We start from the raw sequence: 22,494 nt of genomic DNA on the forward strand, positions 1-22,494 counted from the left end.
GTGAGACCCCGTCAATCCACGCGTCACCCACAGCAGCATCTCTCCTTCTCATAGAAAATAGAACACTATATTTTACAAGAGGACTAAGAACAGAACATCTATTATCTTACAGTGAACAGGCAGAGTATGTACAGCAAACGTGTTCCTGCTAACACAGCAGCGTGAAACCGAACACTGACGCTCAGAGAGACCGTCCCGGATCCACAGCGGTCCAGCAGAGGACCCGTGTCCTGAAGATGTTTCTTCACACCTTATTCTAGTTTAAGCAACTGGAAGATTGAGTTTAGCTGACGGGCTGCATCCTCCCAACTCTGCATGTAGAGACCAAATATTTCACTGCCTGGATCGGGACGCGTGCTGAAACTGTACCCACTGTGAACTGCATCAGCTGTTTGACACGTGGCCGGCCAGGTTATTTTTCATGATTTGTCATTGTTGAATTAAACTATAAAATGCCAAAAAACAGTGAGAAACGCACATCAACACTTCCTAAATCCTACAGTGACGTCATTACACTTCATTTTTTCTGATCACTTCAAAAACTAAAAATATTCTGGCTCTCACAGTGGAGAGGAAAAGGATTGAGAAGCCGTCACAGAAGACTGCCTGGCATTTTCTTGTCAGAATTGCTGCAGATTACTTTAATGAATGATTAGTCAACTGATCTGTTCTGCATGGTCCGTAGTTTGACAGTGGCCCATCGCAGCTGGTGCTGGAAGATTACCAGTTTATCACTGGTATTGACTCCTGTCGGCTGTTTGAGGGCAAATCTCTGACTCCACTAGCTGACGAGGAGCACCTGAACGCACCACTACTGTTTTACTCTCTGTACATCTGAAGAAGAGGAGCGGGATCAGCGGGACCACCTTCTGGAGTCCAGTCCCAGAGTGGATCCTGCTCCTGAACTGGGACCTGACTAATGTAAACATCACTGCTTTCGCCACTTCATTGTAGTGAGAAAGAATGGGGCCGTCTTCTGGGTCGTCTCGACTAAAGGTCCATTCACCCAGGTACGATTGGAAGGATCGGAATCGTCCGTCTGTTCTGCCACAATACAATGGAAGTGAATCCTTGTTTAGTTTGTGTTGCTCGCTGCGCTAACAATTTAAAAGCTCTGACAACTGACTTTGTGGATTCATTTTTTTTAAACAGTCAGCGTTTGGGAGCGGGGAATATGACGTGTGCCAAATGTCCGTCATCTGGGAGGCAACACGTGGAGCGATAAAAGCTCTGACAACTGACTTTGTGGATTCATTTTTTTTAAACAGTCAGCGTTTGGGAGCGGGGGAATATGACGTGTGCCAAATGTCCCTCATCTGGGAGTCAAACTGTGGATAGTTTGTGGGTGAACACCTTAACCCACAGGCTGCTGGGTAATATTTCAGTACAGGAACATAACGATGAAAACACTGAAACTGCACCGGTGAAGACCACAAACACAGCTCAGTTCACTTCCACTGTGCTGGAGGCAGAAAGACAAAACGCCAGAAATGGACAAACCAAACATCCTCATGGGGAGACGTGAGAAACCAGGGGATCCAATCAGTCTCTCTAAGCGTCAGGTCAGGTGTTCGGTTTGACACTCGCACTCTGTGGTGGCAGGGTGTTAAGTGCTAAGACAAGGATCAGGTGCTTTAGGATGAGGCACACTACAGAGGCCCCGATGGGATGAATCTACCACCGTCCTGCCTCGTGGACCCACCGGAAACACGCTGAGAGTTTGGGTCACAATAACCTCCAGCTGCGTGTCCACCGAAACAGGAAGTGCAGCCAGTCCTGCGATGAGATGATTTGGTCCAGCTGGCTGTGACGATGACTGAGTTTCTGCTGTGACAAACAGATGGCACTCTACCACGATACAACAGCGAGGAGGAAGCGCAAGACGGGGGAGCAGGAGGGCGAAGAGGGGGAGGTGGAGGAGAGAGAGAGGTCCGATCTCCAGGTGTCTGTGGGTGAAAGGCCTGACAGGTCGAAGAAAAACTGAAACTAACAAGCGAGTGTTGTTCACACAGCCATCACGACTGTGGACTGTTCTGGACAGAGTCCGATGAGTCTGTCTGCCCCTCCTCCTCCTCCTCCTCCTCTTCCTCTTCGTCCTCCTCCTCCTCATCCTCCACCTCCTCTTCTTCTTCATTCTCCTGCTCCTCTAGATGCGAGGGCCCGTTGTGCCTGCCCTGCCTGGCTGATCCTGCTCTGTCCCTGGGCACAGCAGGATTTCCAGCCCCAGGCTTCATGGATCCCCTGGAGGTCCGATGTCCGTTTGACGGAGACAGGCTATGGCCCCTCCCCTTTTCCTGAGCATCACTGTTGGCCCTCCTCTCTGTCGCTGAAGGCTTTTTAGCCTTTTGACGTCCCTGCTCTTCCTCCTCATCTTCATCATCAGAGTCGATGCGGTTGAGTCTTTTGCGGACTGGCCTGTCCTCCTCTGATGATGACTCCTCTGAATCTTCCTCATCGTCCGTCGAAGGCCGGCGTTTCTTCAGCATCTGAGCGAGGCGTCTGCGCCGCTGCTGCGACAGGATCTCTCTCCTCTTCCCTCTGCCCATGTTCTCCAAGTCCTCCTCTTCTCTGTGCGTCCTCTTTATCCTTCTCCGCCTGTCTTTGTCCTCCTCCTTCTCTGACAGTCTCCTCTCAGTTCCACCGTCGTCCTCATCATCTTCATTTCTCCTCTGCTTCCCTCTTGTCCTGTTTCTCCGGAGGTCTTGTTCCACTCTTCTCCTCCTGCTCACTCTCCGTCTTGGGTCATCTTCCTCTTCGTATCCATAATCGTCATCATCCTCAGAGTCTCTGGAAGAAGGTGATGCTGAAAGAAAAAGAAAGAGGACAGATTTGTTGAGTGAGTAAATCTTTGCTGGTGATCCTGCTGAGGTACACTTGACAAAATCACTTCCTGACCAAAGACAACAAGAAAATGCCCACCAGAGGAAATGAATTTGATAAAATACACGAGAAGCCACTACAGATCCAATTTCTGGTATTCATGTATTTATTCAAGCATTGTTGCTTCACAGCAAGAAGGTTCCGGGTTCGAGCCCCGGCCGACCCTGGGCCTGTCTGTGCAGAGTCTCCATGTTCTCCCTGTGCCTGCGTGGGTTCTCTCCAGCTTCCTCCCACAGTCCAAAGACATGCAGCTCAGGTTGATTGGTGACTCTAAACTCCCCGTAGGAGTGTGTGTGGTTGTCTGTCTACATGTCAGCCCTGTGACAGACTGGAGACCTGTCCAGGGTGAACCCCGCCTCTCACCCAGTGTCAGCTTAGGTAGAGTAGCTTCAACTGTCTTTGTAGTTTATTGAAGATTTTATATATTGTTGTATGGTCTTTGTATTCTACTATATGTGTTTTATTGTTTGTAACGTTAATGCCGGTGTCTCACCAAGGCTCCTTTGCAAAAGCTAAAGTTAAAAAGGAACCTTGGTTCAGTAAAACCCAGCAGCTTGTGGTTTCTACTGGCTCCTCTGTGATTTGAGACGATGCTGCAGGTGTAGGTGGTGACTAACCATCACTGTAGTCGCTGGAGAGACGCTCTTTACGTGGTCTGCCGCGGGGTTTAACCTTGGTCCTGTCGGCGGAGGCCAAGGAGTTGTCTGATGACTCGGACGTCTCACGGTAGTTGACTTGCTGGCGCTGGCCCCTCCTCAGACCCCGCCTCTTTTTGTCACAGTCACTCATGTCACTCAACTGATCCGAGTCTGAAGGGGAGAGAATGAATTACAGATAACATTGTCATTTATCAAGCAACAGTGCCAAAATATTCTCTGGTTCCACAAGTGAAAAACCCACAGACACTCAGTCAACAGAACACGACAACAGAAATGTACAAACATTCAATCAACTCTACGACTGTCATATGAAAACACTGGGCCTGTGGCCGTTTCCACTGGTCATGCACTCACCCATCTCTTTCTCGCTATCTTCCTCAGAGGAGTGTCTCCGCCGTCTCAGTCGTTTCCTGCCCCGGCGCTGGGTCCTGCTGGGTCGGAGTTTAGGCGCCCCTCTTAAAGTCCGTGTGGGGCAAGTCCCGCCGTCCCAGCTGCCCACGTCACTGCCTGCATCTTCATCTTCCTCCTCATCGTCGTCTGCCCCTGATGCACCGAAATCCTCGTCCTCTGAGCTGGAAGAGGAAGAGGAGGAGAATAAATAAGTCAGACTGGCAGAAAGAATAGAGGAGAGGCCTCCCAGGGAGAAAAGTCCGTGTGGTACCTGTTACTGAGCATGAACTCGTCTTCACTCTCCGCCGCCGTGCTGTCACTCTCCAGGTCATTCAGTCGTCGCTTCTTCCTGTTCCTGGCAGGATGAGCCCGGCTTCTGATTGGTCGCTGGCTCTCCTTTCCTTCCTCTGACAAGATGGCGGTGACGTCTTTGCCTCGCCCTGGTTCTACATCAGAATAATCCAAAAGGCAAGTTTGGGTTCTCAGTAAAACTCGTACTTGTTTCCTGTATCACAGCTCGTGACAAAGTGCTTAGTGCAACTTTAGGTCAAGTTCATTTAAGACTAGACGCCCTGAATGACTGAGCGCAGCTACCTGGCTGCACAATGACAGATCATGTTGTTCAGCCTGTCCTGCTGACTCCAGCTGCCTGCTGTTGTGGACAATGGATTAAAGAACTGATATTGTGTTCGTATAATTGATTTACTGCATTAGGATTTACTTTATTATAATGACAAGTTAAATATTTCTATTTATTCTCTACAGCTGTCCTTTTAAAATAGATTCAATCCATGCCACAGCTAACATTGTTGCTTCGTAGCAGAGCTGCAGATTTTCCAAAGAAGGGACCTCGGGAACGTGCGGTTTAGCCCATGTTCAGATATAAACACCATAAAATGAGGATCAAAGGTTCAAGTCTTGCAAATCTGCTTTCAATCTGTGGTCTACAGGTAAAAATAAATGTATGTATAATGCTGTCCATCAGCAGCATGAAGTCAGCCTCCACTCACCACCACAGAGGTCCCCGATGTCCTCCTCGATAGCTTCATCAATGGCATCGTCAAAGTCATCAAACCTGTAACACACACACACAAAACACGTCGATAGCCTCCGTCTAAGACTTTATGTTCATTGAAAGACTTTTTGTAAACTTCAAACAGAAACCTAAAGTTGCTACATTTCCATCTATGAACTGTTGGTGCCAGCGAAACACAAGCAGAAAGAAGACGTCTTCTAGCTAATGAGAACCTCAGGGCTGCAGCTAACGATTCTTTTCAATGCTGATTAATCTGTTAATCATTTTCTGGTCGGTTCTTTTTGGCTCTAAAAATAATGTCTGAAAATAATGAAAAATGCCCGTCACGGTTCCTTCAGAGGCGAAGGTGACGTCTTCACATGTCCAGTTTTGTCTGACCAACGGTGCAAAACAACACACTGGAGAATCTGGAACCAGCAAATGTTTGGTGAATATTTTTACTGACACCAACAATCGATGCTACGTATGAACAACAGACTACACAGTGAGTTTAACTTACCTGTCTGTTGACACACACTACCTTTAACCAGGCCACACCCACCTGTAGCTGATGCGTTTCCGGGTCCTGGTCGATCTCCTCCCCAGGTTTTTGCTCTTTTTGGAATCTTTCATCTTTGTCGACTTCTCCTGCTCCTCCTCCTCCTCCTCTCCCTCCTGAGACAGTTAAGACAATACATTTAATGTTAATGAATCTTTAGGTCAGACACATGGCCACCCTTGGTTTAAGTCGGTCTCATAAGATTGTCCAATCTGTTTGTTTCGTGCACTTTTATGTTGTGTTTATGTTGCATAAAACCAGAGTCGGTGCTTTTCATGGCTGCAGCTCAGAAAGCTGCGAGGCCTGCTTTGCCAAATGTCACTTGCCGCTTCCCTTGTGGTCACTGTGACAGTGAGCGCCCTCCTAACGGCTGTAACGATATTCTGACGTATGGTACTGACAGGGATAATTATTAAGCTGTGTGTTAACACTGATGTGGTACAATGGAAAAAAGGCTTCAGTCAGACACACTCATGAGATTTGTGGTTTACTCACAGGGATGATGTTCTCCACACTGATTCCCACGTACACCAGCCGCTCCCTCCTGGAGAGACAGGGAGAGGACAGACAGTGATCCACATCATTCAGAATTTCAGCTTTCAAAGAGAGTGGATCATAGTGTGTGTTTCAGTACCTCCTCTCTGCTCTCTCTTTCTTCTTCAGAGCACTGTCCAGATTCTGCAGCTGCTCCTCCAGTTTCTCACACAGCAGCTTCTGAAGAGAGGAAAGCACCACAGATCTGTCACTGTCAAACCTCTCAAAACGCCCCGTGTTGCTTATTAAGGAGGGCTATCCTGATCTACAGCTGGGTGACACGTGAAAGGACACACTATCACACAGCTTGGCCTCGATAGGGGCGAGTCTCCAGAGCCTTGTCAGGTCTCCTCTGTCGGAGGAGGAAAGCTCCTCCTTCCAAACCAGATCCCCTCACTGTGTCTGACCCATGGTGTCGTCCTCATGAAGCCATTCAGTGACCTAGAGCTGCAGCCATGAGTCAGTTCACTGGTAGAAAATGAACCTCAGCTATTTAGAAGCAACAGTCACCGACATGTTCTGGTTCCACCTTCTTTAATGTGAGGAGCTGATGCTTTTCTTTGTCAGACATGAGAATCAGCTGAGTCTCTGTGGATCTGTTGGTTGGACACAATGAGACGTGTGGAGACGCCACCTTTGGCTCTGGAGAGTCACAGTGGGACTTTTTCCCAGTGTCTGACATTCTGGGGACAAACTGATCAATCAGCTCATCAGGACAGTGATCAGCTGATTGATCAATGACCCTGCTGGTTGGATTTTTTTCAGGTTTTTCCTTCATTTGTCACCATCTGCATATCAAAGCTTGGACATGAAACATCTGAGTACCCTTGGATATTTAGGTGTATGTTTAGTAGTAAGTAGTGCAGTAAAGTTTTGGATCAATACTGGAGCTCAGTTTGTGTTTGTGTACTGTCACTAACATTGAAAACATTACCACCAGCTTTACTATCAACATGAAAACAAACTCACAATGAACCTTTTTTGAAACCACCTGCTGCTTTCAGACATTACTGAGCAAACAGAAGGATCAGAACGATAAGAATGAAACTTTGTGCATGCCTACAGTAAGAGTCTGTCTCTCTATCTCACACGCACGCAGCTTACATGTTGGCAGGGCGGACAGAACCACTCTCCATCTGGAATCAACATGAGTGGCGGCCGCAGACAGGCAGTGTGGTATCCGCTGTCGCAGGAGTCACACAGCAGGATCTAGGAACACACCGACAAACATATATACTGTATATAGTGAAATAACTCAGAGATACTCATAGTGACAACTCTGCATTCACAGCACCAGCTGTGACAAAACCCTAATTACATTAAATACATACAAACAACCAACTCTTTAACGGACAACTTCAGTTTTTTGTAACCTGCTGTATTTGCCCTCACAGTGGGTATAGCGAGTTTATAGCTAATGCTAATTTGTTATAAATAACTCAATTGAAGAGTTTAAGGGAAACGAGGACTCACATTAAACAGCAGTCAAACAGCGTTAGTCTCAGAGAGTCCTCAGAATAAACATGATTTCAATCTAATCATTTTGCATGATTATCTCTGACTCCAAGGAAAGCAGACACAAGACGGCCGCCTGGGGCGGCCATCACAGCTGGTCCAGGGCCTCACGCATGGAAACAAACAGAAGGATATGACCGACTGATCAGGTCAGCCAGCAAGCTGCCCTGGACGTATATTCCTCTGCAGTTAGCTGTAGTGGCTACCCCAGACGGCTGAAGAGATGCCAGATGTTATGTGTGCAGATACTTTGTCTGGGTTTAATACAACACAGCCACACATGGTCCTCTCTCACCAGTTCGGGGTGGTTGGGGAGGCCACAGTGGGTGCAGGCATCCTCACTGGGAATCTCCTCTGATTTAAATGATTCTTCGGATTCGCTCCCTCTTTCACTCTCCTCTTCTCGTTTCCTCGCTCTGTCATCCACCTCTCCTCTCTCATTCAGTTTGCGTCTCTTCGAACGAACATTAGACCATCGTGGGCGTCGATCCCTCCGTTTACCCTGAACATGCAACAGAGAAGAGTAACAGTAAAAAAACACAAAACAAAACCTGAGTTCATTTGCACAGGACACATTTAGAAAATGAATACCCTTCGTTTCCTAATTTGCCCAACAGATTCTGGTTTTCTGTCTTTCTTTGTAGAAGAGCTCTGCTCCACTTCATCTTCTTCCTCTTCTTCCTCCTCCTCTTCATCGTCCTCCCTGGTTCTAGTAGCCAGAGCTTGTTTTTTTTGTGGTTTCTTTCTCTGGCTCTCAGCCGCCTTTGAGCTCGGCCTGCGGGTTGGCAAAGCAGAAGGTCTTCAGGTAAAAAAAGGATTCAGATGTGAGTGAATTAGTGCTCAGAGTCAAACCACCTGAGCCTGTGAATATAATGGACAAAGACAGATTTAAGCTTTAGTCTCTGATCCCCCCCCCCTTCATGAATTTTCTTACACACATACCTGCAGATCCTTGCAGATCTCCTCAGTGGCCTCCCTTCCTCCTGCACATCCTGCTCCCTCTCTTTCTCCTCCTCCTTTGGCCCTTTTGCCCTTAACTTGTTTCTCCGATGGGGAGGAATTTTTATTTTCAACCTGATTCCTTCTTTCTGGAGCTCAGAGGAGGCTTCCTCCAGGTGACCCTTCCTCTCCTCTGATCCAGGACCGGTGTCCTTCACCCTAACCTGGGATGCCAACCTGCCATTGACTCCATCTCCCCAGTGGTCTTTTTTATCCGTCTGGTCTATTTTTAGAGGTGGAATGGTGCTCCCCGACTCTGCCTCCACCTTTCCTAAAGGGATTTTATTCTTTTCATCATCACCTTTACTTCCTTCCTCTGCCACAGGGCACACAGACAATTCTCTCCTCCTCTCTTCTCTCTCGTCCAGGTCGCCATCCTTCTGCTGGTGACCACTGTGCTCAGTGTCTCGGTCTAACTGTCCCTCTGTTGTTTTTCTACCCCGGTCTTGCTCTGTCTGTCTCCTGGGCTCTTGTGTGGACTGAGACAGCAGAGAAACACCAAGAGAATCTGGTTCTGTCTCTACAGCTTCAGGGAGCTCAGACTGTAGAGATGACAGTGGTGGCTCTCTGGCTGTCTGAGCTTCCATCAGTGCATGAGGAGGAGGAGCGGCAGGTGCCGCTGCCATCACCCCTTCGACGGGTCCCTTCCTTACCAGCACTGATTGCCGGCTCACCTCCCCCTCTTCCTCTGTAGCTCTGGAGCCCTGATGGTCTAAACTTGGCCCATTTTGCTCCTGCTGCTCAGCACCGGGGACTCGGTGATGTTCAGAAGGGCTCCGGATAACCCCAACATGACCTACAACAGACAGCTGACCTATGACCCCTATCACTCCATTTTGTCCCTCCTTATGTGGTAGAAAGAGAGATGCTCTCCCATTAGTCAATTCTTGCTTCGAAGCAGAAACCACCAGCTGCTGCTGAGAAGCAGATGGACCACCAGGGGGCGTTGACAGGGTTGCGTTCCTCTCCTCTTTTCCATGACTGTCCTTGCTATGGATTACTGACGGGTTACAAACAATAATACTACTGCTGTTGTTGTTGAGGTGATTGCTGTGGTAGCTCTCAGCAAGCTTAAGCTCCCTCTTCTTCAGTGGTATCTTGGCCTGCTGGTTGCTCCTGACAACTGCCCGCTCTGCTTCCTCTTCTCTGTTCATTTCCTGTTTTGTCACAGTCGCACCTGGTGTCATGACGATGGGCACTGCATTTTTGGGAGTGTCAGCATCCCTGGATTCTGATTTGATGATGGTAGTGATCGTGCTCACACGGTTATCAAAACCAGGCGGTTTGTGGTCCATCTTTTCTTCTTTCTCCTCTGCAGTGTTTTCCTGCTTGACAGGCTGTGTCTGCTCCTGCTTTACCACTGCAGAAGAAAAAAAGACAAAACAATTACACTCCTAGAAAAAGCAAAAAAGGACAGCGCATCAAAACATCTGCATCACACTGAGAAGAAGCTGAAAGTGGCCAGTTCTTGTCCCTCTTGTTCAGCGAGAGAAGTGAAGCTGTAGGGGGTCCTCGTGACACTAACCATGTAAAACTGTATTTGTACAGTCCAGTTAGGGACCTGAGGTGCTAGTCATCCCACTCTCCCTCTTGCTTCACTTCTCTACTCTACACTTTATGTGAAGCATGATCAGATCTATCAGATCCTGTCTATGTATGTTTTGAAGTTGATTTACAGATATACTGAAAAACATTTAGTCTCAGATGTTCCTTAATCTGGGCACCTTGTTTTAGGGGTTTCTCTTCCTTTACAGGGTCAGGCTTCTTACTATGAGTGCGGTCCTGTGTGGTCCTGGAGGGTTTGTGGTCGGTGCTCCCTACAGCCTCATCCCCTGTGTCATCACAAACACAAAAACAAAGAACAGTCTTATGGTGGAAAAGTCTGTGGATTAAAAGTTCACCCCACATATTAAAATCAGTCCATTCAAACAATTCTCACTGAGACAGTAGAGAAAACACTGTGTGAAAACAGATTTCTTCATTGTTTCACTTCAGATTATTAGATTATTTTATCTTAGAGTCCTCTTTTTGTAAGATTACTTGGTTTGTTTTGGGCTGTAGCTCTCAGAAAAACATCTTAACTTTTAATTAGCTAATGTAGATTATTCTCCATAAGATGTTTTCAGTCAGTTTTTGTCTTTTTTGGAAGTTATTCGGACACTTTTATTAACCTGAAGATTTGCTTGCATTTTCCATAGTCATAACTTCAACATGCTTCGACTGACAGAAGATGAATACTGAAATATTTCCTGCCAAAAAGGTGAAATTATAACATCATGGCTTCATAAGTCATCAATCCACTAATGGTAATTCCATCTATAGTATAAACCCTATGATCCAATGCAAGACCTGTTTGCTCATCATACCTGCATCCTTCTCCGTGGGGCTGACACTCCTGGGTCCAGTCTGGTTCTGGTCTTGGTCCTGACTGTGATTGTGGCTTGGATCAATCTGGGCCTTCAGCAGCTCCAGAGCTTCAGCCAGGTCATTACGAGTCCTAAGAAGAAGATCTGGATAAGTGGCTCAAACAAGATATGAAACATCAAGACAGCAGACTGTGAACAGAGAGGGGTGATAAGATACTGCAGCCAATTATCTGACAGGGACAAATATTTTTCTGAAGAAAAATGTCAATAAACTACTGTAAGAGTGCATTAACTGAGACCTTCCCCTACAGTCTGATGACCCCAGTGACAGTGGACAGGACCTGGTGTCTCCCAGCTACACACCCCCCTCCATGACCCTCTGCTGCCTACAGCCGCCCTGTGTTGTCAAAGTACGGTCTGTAAATCAGCCCCGCCTGCCCCCTAGCCAAGGTTAGAAGAAGGGTTTTTCCAGCCAGTAGTCATGTCAAACAGCCATGGAGGAGCTCTGGGCGGCTAAAAGTCTGAACCAGCGGCTGCCAGAGTGAAGAGGTGGCGTCTTTAGCACAGAGAGAGTGGGACAAAGAAAGAGCAACAACCAGGGTTAACATGGGTTTGGCTGTTTGACATGGAGAGGGTTAAAAGCAGCCAGAGGACTGAGATTTGGTGTTTTTCGTTCTGGATGTGTTAGCATCTAAAGCTAATGTGTTTGGGTGCCCCAGTAGCCAAATGGTTACGGAGTGACACACCACGCACAGTGCGTGCCTGATGTCTGCGGTTTGAGTCCAGCCGCTGACATTTATTGCAGGCCTCTCTGTGTCTCCCTCCTTTCCCGTTTGCCTCTCCAAAAATATAGAATATAAAAATATGCCAAAAGCATAACATTTTGGTAACATTAGCGACCTAGCATGGTCATGAGTTTTCCTTCGTATTTGTATTTGAATTAATATGATTATAATTTGGAAGTAATGGACTGACACATTTACTGTTAGCCAGCTAACGCTAGCTTCAGACTGGAGGCTGCGTTTTGTACAGTTTGTCACAAACAGGCATCTCTTGTTCACATTGTAGCTTTAGGAAACAGGACATGGTGGGACGGGCAAAGAGCAGTTAGGAGGGGCTGAGGGTGTCAGTTTGTTCTGAGTGTCACTAGAGCCTCTGCGCTGAAAAGAAATCAGGTAGCGTAACTTTACGCTAACCATAAACCAATGTAAAAAACGTAATCCAATGTAACTGTAAACCAAGACTGGTATGTAAAAATGTGCAATGTGGCCGTACCAAGCAAAATTCAGAAACAAAACTTCACTAATGAAAAAACTATAATTTTATGAGCAGAGAAAACAATAACAATAGATGTGACTGCAGCCCGAGACACTGGGGAGACCTGTTAACACACTATGACACTATACTGACCAGACTGAGACATCAGAAGTACCTGACTATGCACTTCCAGGTGGATCCATCCAAGTCGTCCTGCTCCTCTGTGTACAGCCGGATGTTCTGCTCCTGGTCCAGCTGAAGCCAGTACATCAGGCCCTGCTGATCACGACCTATAGGCTGCAGACGCATCTTCTCTGGGTCTTCCTCGTTGATTGCCATCTTGAACTTCAGGTTGTCGTCAAACTGACACTCACAGAGATACTGAACAAAAGAAATGTGTGGAAAGAGGAGCAGAAGGTAATCAACGGGGGAAAGCAGATGAAGAGGTTACTGAATGCAGATGTTTTAACCTTCTGGATGCATCAGTTACAGTTACACCAACACCAAGTAAAAACAGAGTGCCTCTTACTTTTAGAATGCTAGACTTGCACTCCATGGACATCTCCTGGTAGCCCTTGTGTTCCAGCTCCCACGCCCAGGTATTGTTCAACTCCTGGCAAACCTACAGGTAACAGTAATTAGTCACTGCATGTAAGTTTGTCTCAACACTGATGTATCTGGTTTAATCTCCTGTAATGTCTTCTCCTCACTCAGCATTTCTCTGTCTGTTGACTACAACAGACATAAGAGTCTAAAAGAAGTGGGGGGTTCTGAGTTGTCACTCCACACCACAAACATGCATACATATATAGCCCTCACCTTGGCCAGGTATTTTTCCCAGCGGTCAGAAGACACAGTCCTCCCCAGTTTTCTGAGCAGCTTCACGTGGAGTTCCACAAGAGGTTTAGGAACTAGAAGACACACAGGGTGATTAGAAACCAGACTGTCTCTTCTTTTATGAGTCAAGTCCTGCTAAAGTGTCCTTAAACTGACCCTTAACTTGAAGCCTGTTTTTAGGAGACTCATTTGGAGTCCAGTCATATCACAAAACATAGGACAACACTGAAGTTTTACGTGTTTTAAAGTGTTACGACTGCTCTATTAGGGGATTTTCAGTGAGAATAACCAACCATGTCCATGACAACAATATAAATAAAACTTAGAGTTCAAAATGTATTTTAACACTTTGTTTACAAGTGTTGATTAATTCACCATGAAAAACAGGCCTGTAACAATAGATAAACAACTGACAGCAATGTCTTTAAGCATTTTAAACGCTGCTGAACAAATTAAAAGGAAAACTGCATCTAATGTGAAGGAAATCATGTGTATGACATGTAGTTCTGTCATTTTTGGGGTGTTAGCAGCAAATTTACCAATGTGATTTAAATACATCTAGATGAACAGAAGAACCCTAGACACAGGTTTTTTAGTTTTCTGCACTGGACGTATTGTGAACAAAGCTGGTGGTGTGCTAGCATATGAATATTTTATACTGCTCAGTCACTGCTGGGTAAATAGCTGTTTTGTTATGTCAACGGTTCTGAAAATTGGGTGCCAGCTACTCCCTGGGTACCTGTGAGCTCACAGATAATGCTTCATTTTCAGGAAAACATTCAACCACTTTTTTATTTTCTTATTTCCAAAAAAGCCAAACATTTTCTGGTCCTGGCCTTTCAAATGAATGCATTTACTGCTTTTCTTTGTCCTATATGTTCAAAAACTGAATATCTTTGGTTTTTAGACAATTGATTGGTCAAAACAAGCACCACATGCATTGCAGGGAATTGAGTGCTTTTTACATTTTCTAGACTGAATGATAAATAGATTCATCAAGAAAATAAAGATGAAAATAGTTGTTAGCTGCAGCCCTAGTTTGTTACATATGTCTTGTTGTCACGATATGACTGTCTACTCTGATTTCAAAATAGAAACATAAAAATAAAATCTCGTTTTGTAAGTTCACCAATAACTCCAAACAGCCTGTGTGTGGCCTCATGTGAGACCTTTATGGGCTACAAACAGCCTGGGAACAAAAATCACTATGTGTGGCCTCATGTGAGACCTTTATGGAACCCCTGAATGTACGGGAAATTCCAGTTTTCTCTGCTGGTTCGGTACGTCTTTACAACATTAAAACTCAAACTCCCAACTCGCACAGAACCGTTAAGCATGCCTGACATGCCAACGAAATATCACATATACCTACAGTTCAAATATTACATGTTATATTTAAACCCATTTGCGGCAATAGACGCTTTAAACTACAGAACTAACGGTAACTGAAACCTGGGTAGCAAAACTGGCTGACACGGTTTGCAAAGCTAATAACACGACAACTACTAGTCCAAAACGTCTCTTCGTGACAAACATTAAAGTGGTAAATTATCTCTAGGTGCACCAAAGATGCACTTTTACTAAGTTGACGGAATGCTTGATGCTAACTAGCTAGCCTGTATCCAGAGTCCCTACTGCGCATGTGCAAATTAGACAGCCACTCTCCCAATGGCAAAAAAATAAATAACATCCACGGTGTCTAACATCACTCTGTCGGATTTGACACCACGCTGAAATACGCGTCAAACTGAGGAAATATCATTGCCGAAAGCACATGATCAACACATAAACACACGAGACACTGGTGTTCGAGTGCCTGTGAGGCAAGGCCGGTGAAAAATTACACCTGACAACACTCCGGAGCTAGCTGGTTGTGCGAGTGTGGTCACTCGGCGGTGCTGCATCATGGCTCCCAAGCCAAGTTTAGCGAAAACAGATCAACATCAACCTTGTCAACTTTATCGACGGCTTGTCACTTGATTTTAACTAAAACACATCAGACTATTGTGTCAAATGTTGTACCCCCGTCTGTATCCGCCACCCCCAACTTTAGCACAAACACAACATAGTCCAAAGTGGGTGAAATTTGGAGTGGGGTTAGCTCAATGTTAGCAGCTTACGTTCAAGTGTTTCTTTAGAAAGTGGGACAAAACAGAGGCCGTCTTTCAAGGAAAAACTGAGTCTGCCCCGGGTCAAAATTAGCCACAACCGGCCGGTAAGAAAGAGGTGACGAAACCACCAATCTGATGCTGCTCTGCCGGGACACACACGCACACACATTTTCCGTCATCATCACCATCACGAAAATGATGATGGTGGTGGTGGTGGTGGTGGTGGTGCCCCCCTCTCCTTCGGTTTCAAGTGTCGCAGCTTTCCACCACATCTTGCCCCCACCACTACTACCAGTCTCACCTGTCGTTGTGTCCCGCAGATACCTCTCCATTTGCGGGAAAGTCATCTCCGGCAGGTCTAGCGCCGCTCCGTATCGCTCCAGGAACGAACAGACCTCCGCGAAGCTTGGGCAAAGCACCGGGCCGGAGCTTCTCACCACCGCCGGAGCAGCCATCTTTCCAGGCGGAGAGAAACAGGAGGGGAGGGCTCGTTGCTTGGATGCGACTGTTCACGAATGTAATGAATGGAGCGAGCGAAGCATCTGCCGGTGTGAAGTTGCACGGCACGACACCAATCAGCTTCCGGGAAATCTTTCAAAATCTTTTGGAGCGTGAGCTCTGGGCTCATCGACAAAAACCAAGAGATAAGGATCTACAGTACTGTGCAACAGTTTCAAGAACTAAAAGCTAAGTGATCATGTTTTTAATATATAAATAATGTAATTCATATTTTTAAATCATCATTTCATGCAAAGTGTCAGCCAGCGTCGGACTCAGGGTGTCTCAGGAGCAGGGGCAAAGAAAGAAAGAGCAGCTGATACATCCACTGGGTCCCCATCAGTAGAGAACAGCAACATATAGAGGTACTCTAGGGCCCTTTCTGATTTACCCATAACAAGACACCCATTACAAAACTTTGGCATGTTTTCTTCTTTGTGTGGACAACTTAGAGGGCACTTTGTCATGTTTGTTCTACTACAGTGCCACCTTAAAGTGCATTTCCACTGAAAAAATCCCTGGTACTTTCTGTTCCCAGGAACTAAAGTCCAAGAACCTTAGCTGCAGTAGAAGTCCTTTGAATGCCTTGTGATTTGGATTTCCACAGCAGGGCCAAAGCTGCTGACGTAAAAGCATGACAGTCAACAGTGGGTGTTAGGAATACCATGTGTGAGATGTTGTGTTGTATCTGACCAATCAGTGAGACTCAACCGCAAGCCTCGCCTCAATAGTTCTCATACCTACTGAAAGTATCAACCCCAGAGTGTTTTTAATAATTAAAATCATTTGTTGTTGTTGTTACTGTGAAGAACTTTGTAACATGTTGTTTTGAAAAGTGCAATATAAGTAAAATTTTGCTTGTTTGCTTTTAAGGTCACTTGACAGCTGTTGTACCCCGGTTTGTACTGAGCAAGCTCATTAGAGGGTACTTGTGCAGTATTTATTTAAAGAAATTAAAACGTTTTATTTATTTATTTAATTGTTCACAGGAACACCAGGGTGGTTGATTGGTTCCTTTATTGGTCTGGCTGGATGCATGGGCTTTTTGCTGCACAATAGAGTGATGGATAAGAATCTAAACAAATAAAACACCTAAAATGTTTGCACTAAATTCTAGATGACTAAGTCTAGTTCCACTTTCCCAATCCTGTACTCTATCTATTAAACAGTGTAATGTTGATAATTTCCTTTGTGGTTTTTCTCAGATGCACATTTTAAACACTTGTTTTTGACATAAATGATTCCACTTCCGGTACCAGTGTGTGTGTTTCACATCAGCTTGACTTAGCTGGGAGAAGTTGGGAGGACCAGGGAGGGCAGAGCGAGAAATGCCCAGAATTCATCGCGAAAGACCAACATCAACAACAGCTCAAAATGGTTCTGGGCTTTACTCTTCAAAAATTTGCAAAATAAAACTGTAATCACTGCCATCAGACTTCCACTAAAATCAGACACCTAACGTAGGGTGTCAACGTCGGATCCACACAAACATCGCTATTTTATTTCTCATGATTTGTTTTTACACTTTAGTTTTAAGTATAGCTTCTTTATTTTAATATATGAAGTATCCGTCAGATTTTTCTCTAGTCGAGTACTGCTGCATACTGCGTAGTTCGTCACGCTGCACAGAATGATGCTGCCTTTAGGGACTGTTGGAAATGCCTAATCTCACAATGAGAAGTGGGGGGGAAATCCCAATTTTCTCACTTCTCTCACTACTCGCCTTTTACCACAAAGATTAACCAAATAAAACTAATCAGTTAACCACTTATGTGATTTTGACTTAATAGGAAGCCTGATAAAAACCCCAACCCACTACGAAGCACTTAATACTAGGTCTATAACCTGAATATTACAACTGCATCACTACTGGAACCAGAATGGATACTGGTCCCAGTCACAAACCAGTGACTGTTTACTACATTTTTGCTGACTTAAAGCTGATTATCTCTGAACTGAGGCATTCTTACAGCTGTTCTGTTTGGTGCAGAATAGTAGAATAGCATCAAGTTCACTGCCAAACATATAGTATAGGGTTAATTTTGTCCAAATAAAAAAAGGACACAACTGTGAAATCACACACCCTGCAACCAAAAACTATTACCCTATCACAACATAAAATAACAAACAGCTAAAATGTAAAGAAATCCACTTCAAATTTTCCAGCACACTGGGACGTGACCACAGAGCTGGGCATTCAGACAGTAACACTTCCTACATGAAAAAATGAAGAAATACAAACCAAAATAACAGTCATTAGTTATATGGAGACTGTAATTTTGATTGCAAATCCAATTTCTTTGAATTTCACATTGTAGCATTTTGTCATAATTTGTAACAATACTTTTGCAGTTGGATGGTTTGCACTGAGACGTTTCTTTGCATTCTTATATTTTGGCAATTCCATAATATTCTACCTTGCTAGATGGATCATGAGACAATGGACTTCTGGGTATGGACATGTAAAAGCCCCCCACCTCCTCATACAACAAGAGCCACAGACTGAAAGAGAAATAAACAACACTGCAGTAGCTATTTTCTCTACTTGTCATTTTTAAAAAATTACTTTATTAGCCCTAAGTGGGGAAATTTCTCACTGATGGGAGTGCTGTCCGAACAGCTGGAGCAACTTGATGTTCAGTGTCTTGCCCAGTGACACTGACATGTGGAGACCAAGAACTGAACCAGCAACGTTCCTGTGAGACGGTGAGTGTGCTATCTCCTGAGCCAAATCCATCTTATTGTAGTTATTTCAGTGTATGTGATTATTTAGCATCTTTTTGGGCTATTTTGTGTCTTTTTTTGTCATTTTTTATGTTTTTTAAACATTTTTATGACTCTTTGTAATTGTTTTAAGTTAGTTTTATTTAGCCTTTTTTACAATTAGGCTACTTTATGTAATTGTTGTCATTTTCTGTCTCTTTGTGGTTGTTTTGTGTCCTTTTCAAGTCATTTGACTGACTTTAATACAGGCTTAGGGGCCTCTAAATCTTTCATTCATTTAATAATCCATCCATGGATTAGCATGGATTTAATCTTAAATGCACAGTTTTTATGCAGCTGATATAAAACTGGGAAAAGGTTGTTTCTGTAGCATTTTATTTTTTCAAAAATATTGATTTCCTGATTTTGTCATTTCTGCCTTCCAACGTCATGTTCAGCGATGGGAAATGACTAAAACAAAAGTATCTTCCATGGGTAGGCATAATACACAAACATAATAAACAAACTCACGAACTGCATTTGAAGGCGTCATTAGTGCTGGAAATTCGGAGCTGTCCATTTGCACTTGAAGGCATCTGCTTTTAAGAAGTACGGAAGTGGTTTTCTGCGTTAGACGAAGAAGAGCCTTTGCTAAAGTTGATTCAATGTTGTGTCCGTGCGTTGCAGGTTTAGTCAACCACATCGTTTAGGTCCTGGCCTGGAAAACACCTCAAAGTCACCTTTAATCACAGGAATGTCGGTTCAGTTGGTAAATGTCATTTAACGGGAGCCGGTAAGTTCACGTTCATGATCTGTATCGCAAGAAATTATGATGAGAGAAATTTATTACAGGTGAATTAGCGACAGTAAAAATCGGTCCGTGTTAACGTTAAGTTACTAAATAACCTTTGAGTAAAGCAAACTTGAATTAAAAGCTATGACAAAGTCTCTTTATACTTTACATAAATTTCCTGAGGACGTTCATAGTGATGGCACATGGTGGGTAAACAATGCACTCAAAATGAAACTCAAATTAAAGAGTATTTTGTTTAAATAACAAGAGGATTATATGATAGTAATAACTAACAAATGCGCCATACGATGCAGAAATTCTGCTCTGGTTAAACAAAGGAGCCTGTTAATGTTGTCACGAATTGGTTTTTCGGTTTTGGTTTTATAAGTAGCTATTTTCTATAATCCTGAAGGCAAAGCAGCCCCAGTTGTATTAACCAGTAAAATGGCGGCTAAATGGTAATTCACAGCTCACCATCAAACAAGGCAAACCATCTTCAGGAAGGTTCATTGTCCACAGTTGTTTGAATCACTTTATATTACAGTTGTGAATGTGCAAATCATTTACAAGATTACATAAAGCAAGATTACAGCTTCACATCTTAGAAGAGAAATAAGGTTATTAAAACAGATTTGAAGATATATGTATCAAAATTATTTATATCAAGTCAAACATTATCCAATTGATATTGGATTGTGTGTAAAAATGTGTGTTGTTATATCAGCTGTTTTATATGCTTGAAAGAATAAATAAATCAAATCAAATCAAAATGTCTGGTGAGAGGATAACCTGTGTGTTAAGTTTCTGAACAGCCTCAATGTAATTTGTAAAAACAAATGAAAGAGGTAGGTCACCTGAAAAATATCATTGTGACAGGTCACAAGTCCCTACATAAAATGTGACATTCTTCTTAAAAAGCGGTGAAATGTTTGTCATGCAAACCTGCAGTCTGTGGTTTGTCAGAATAAAACAAGGAAGCTGTGAAATGAGCTGAATTGTTGCATCTTTTACAAGGATCGTATCACTGTGTGCACCACACTGAACACGGACAAGTGAAAGAAGAGAGTTGTGGGGAGATCAGGAAGAAAAACAGTTTTGGTAAAGGCTACAGAGCATCTCCCAGCATCTGAATGTTCCTGTGAACCCAGCTGGTCATATTACAAGTTTAAGGTCGGTGGGAGTGTAGCCGACATTGTGGACGTGGCCATAAGAGGAAAACAGCCAAGACTGAACAGAAGAACAATTCAAACTGTGGAAAAACAGATACAAGCTGAGCTCCATGGTCCGGGTCTGGCAGTGTCCAGTCGCAGCAGATGTGGCTTTCTAGATGAAAGTGCCTCCGTGGAAAAAGAGCCCACTTTGGAAAGAGAAACACTAAAACTGAGTGGAGTTTGCATGGTGTACAGTACATGTTAACTCAGCTGCTGCTTCTGGGAGACTGTCCTGTGAACAGATCAAACAAAATGAAGCAGTGTGGTCAGTCAGCTCTTTGTTCACAGAAATGAAGCTCTCAAAGAGAAGAGCAGCATCCCCACTGTGAAACATGGAGGAGGCTTAGTTTTTCTGTGTCTTGAATCTGTGCAGGACACAGTCAAATCAGCTTGTTGTTCTCCAACAGGAGAACGAGCCCATACTTCTCTCTCTCACAGAGAGCTTGTTTCCAGTAATGACCCCAAAAGAATGTGCCACTAAATATTAGGGCACTTCTCTCTCTCACAGAGAGCTCGTTTCCAGTGATGACTCCAAAAGAATGTGCCACTAAATATTAGGTTAACATTTTTGTCCAGGTACGTTTCATTTGTTGTACTGGTAAAAGGTAAACGGACTGCACTTCTGCTTTAACGGACAAACAGCTTTACAGTTTTTGCCTATTTTTCACCCATTCACACTCACACCGGTGCAAGGCCTGGCCAGTGTCAGTGTCTTGAAGAGTAGAGGATCGAAGTGCCAACCCCACAGTGAGTGGATGACCCGCTCCACCTCCTGAGCTGTAGCCAGGTTGCTTTGAAAATCTAAAACATGTGTGATTTATTAAATATGGAATAAAGAGTCAGTTTCAACTTGCTTTAGAGAAAACTGTGGGGCGATGCCAACTTCTGGCCTCGTTTGTATATACATGGAACCCTATGACTCGGATACGACAAATGGTAGATAAATAAAATTTGTGAACATCATGCGGTTACCATCAAAATACTGCTTCATTCAACTGGGAAGCAGACGAAGCGAGTTGGGACAGTAACCATCCACCAGACTGTTAAACTGTCTGGGATGGTCGACTGTACTTTCCCAGCCTCTGACACATGACGCGCTCTGTTTACCTGACAACTTGCTTTGCGTTCTACCAAAGACATTTGCCTGGTAAAAGGGTAAACAGAGCTTCAGGCAGTGTGGAGGTGCATATCTGTGTTCTCTGATGACACGTGTTTCTGACTTTCACATGTCATCAGGGGTTGTTCTTTATGCGCTGCAGGTAATAGCAGAGCGGCGAGATGGCCATCGCCACCGTGGCTACAGAGTACGTGTTCAGCGATTTTCTGCTGAAGGAGCAGAACAAGGCTCGATACCACAGCATCCGGACCGAGCTGGCGGTGGACAAACTCGTGACCTGTGTGGCAGTGGGCCTGCCCCTCCTCCTCATCTCACTGGCCTTCGCTCAAGAGGTTTCATTTGGTTAGTGGCGATACAAAGCTGTGGCTGGAGTCAAGATCACAAAGACCAGGTCATGTCTGGCTTCGGTCTAGAGCTGTTCCATGGTAGAGGCTAAGAAAAGCCAGATTGACTGGAGAAAACTAACTTAATCTAAGATAAACTCTAAAGATTAACATGTTACAATAATTAAAGTCATCTCTACCTGTCACTGACCATTACTCTCATATTGCTCTGTTTCTCTCAGGTGCTCAGATAGGCTGTTTTTCTCCATCTAACTTCTCCTGGAAGCAGGCTGCTTATGTGGACTCGTTCTGCTGGGCAAACATGGGCACACACACAGTCAATCTGTACCTGCACAAGGTATACACACACACACACACACACACACACACACACACACACACACACACACACACAGGATGATCCAGCTGGGTAACAAATGAAAAACTGTCACCCAGCACTCAGCAGAGCCTTGTCAGGGCTGAGTCTCTAGAGCAGAATCAGGTCTCTTCTGTCGGAGGAGGAAACCTCCTCCTTCCAAACCAGATCCCCCCGCTGCGTCCGACCACGCTGCATCTGACCCACTGTGTCGTCCTCATGAAGCCATTCAGTGACCTAGAGCTGCAGCCATGAGTCAGTTCACTGGTAGAAAATGAACCTCAGCTATTTAGAAGCAACAGTCACCGACATGTTCTGGTTCCACCTTCTTTAATGTGAGGAGCTGATGCT

At 44.6% G+C, this 22,494-nt stretch overlaps 2 protein-coding genes across 4 annotated transcripts in view; one reads left to right on the plus strand and one right to left on the minus strand.

Moving 5' to 3' along the window:
* Positions 1 to 1,229: 1,229 nt before the first annotated feature.
* rsf1a (remodeling and spacing factor 1a) lies at positions 1,230 to 15,672 on the minus strand. Of its 3 annotated transcripts, none has more exons than XM_020623554.1 (18): positions 15,424 to 15,672; positions 12,994 to 13,085; positions 12,704 to 12,796; positions 12,350 to 12,555; positions 10,918 to 11,048; positions 10,321 to 10,383; positions 8,495 to 9,911; positions 8,144 to 8,327; positions 7,848 to 8,054; positions 7,142 to 7,246; positions 6,138 to 6,217; positions 5,999 to 6,047; positions 5,507 to 5,619; positions 4,940 to 5,004; positions 4,201 to 4,375; positions 3,894 to 4,111; positions 3,498 to 3,689; positions 1,230 to 2,803 (listed from the first exon to the last, which is right to left on the minus strand). In XM_020623554.1, the coding sequence occupies exons 1-18, from the start codon at positions 15,575 to 15,577 to the stop codon at positions 2,016 to 2,018; spliced, it is 4,332 nt and encodes a 1,443-aa protein (XP_020479210.1). In that variant the 5' UTR covers positions 15,578 to 15,672; the 3' UTR covers positions 1,230 to 2,015. The 3 variants fall into 3 exon arrangements, with proteins under 3 accessions (XP_020479210.1, XP_020479209.1, XP_020479211.1); XM_020623553.1 differs by having other exon boundaries at positions 10,276 to 10,383; XM_020623555.1 differs by lacking the exon at positions 15,424 to 15,672 and adding an exon at positions 14,858 to 15,100 and having other exon boundaries at positions 10,276 to 10,383.
* A 3,271-nt stretch (positions 15,673 to 18,943) lies between these two features.
* LOC109973741 (pannexin-1-like) overlaps positions 18,944 to 22,494 on the plus strand; it is an 8,587-nt gene continuing 5,036 nt past the window's right edge. Inside the window, exons 1-3 of the mRNA XM_020623534.1 lie at positions 18,944 to 19,116; positions 21,587 to 21,786; positions 22,010 to 22,125. Of these exons, the coding sequence (XP_020479190.1) occupies positions 21,606 to 21,786; positions 22,010 to 22,125 (297 nt within the window). The 5' untranslated portion in view covers positions 18,944 to 19,116; positions 21,587 to 21,605. The remainder of the gene's footprint in view (positions 19,117 to 21,586; positions 21,787 to 22,009; positions 22,126 to 22,494) is intronic.

This window comes from Monopterus albus, unplaced genomic scaffold, assembly GCF_001952655.1.
Source record: "Monopterus albus unplaced genomic scaffold, M_albus_1.0 scaffold304.1, whole genome shotgun sequence".
Lineage (NCBI taxonomy): Eukaryota > Metazoa > Chordata > Actinopteri > Synbranchiformes > Synbranchidae > Monopterus > Monopterus albus.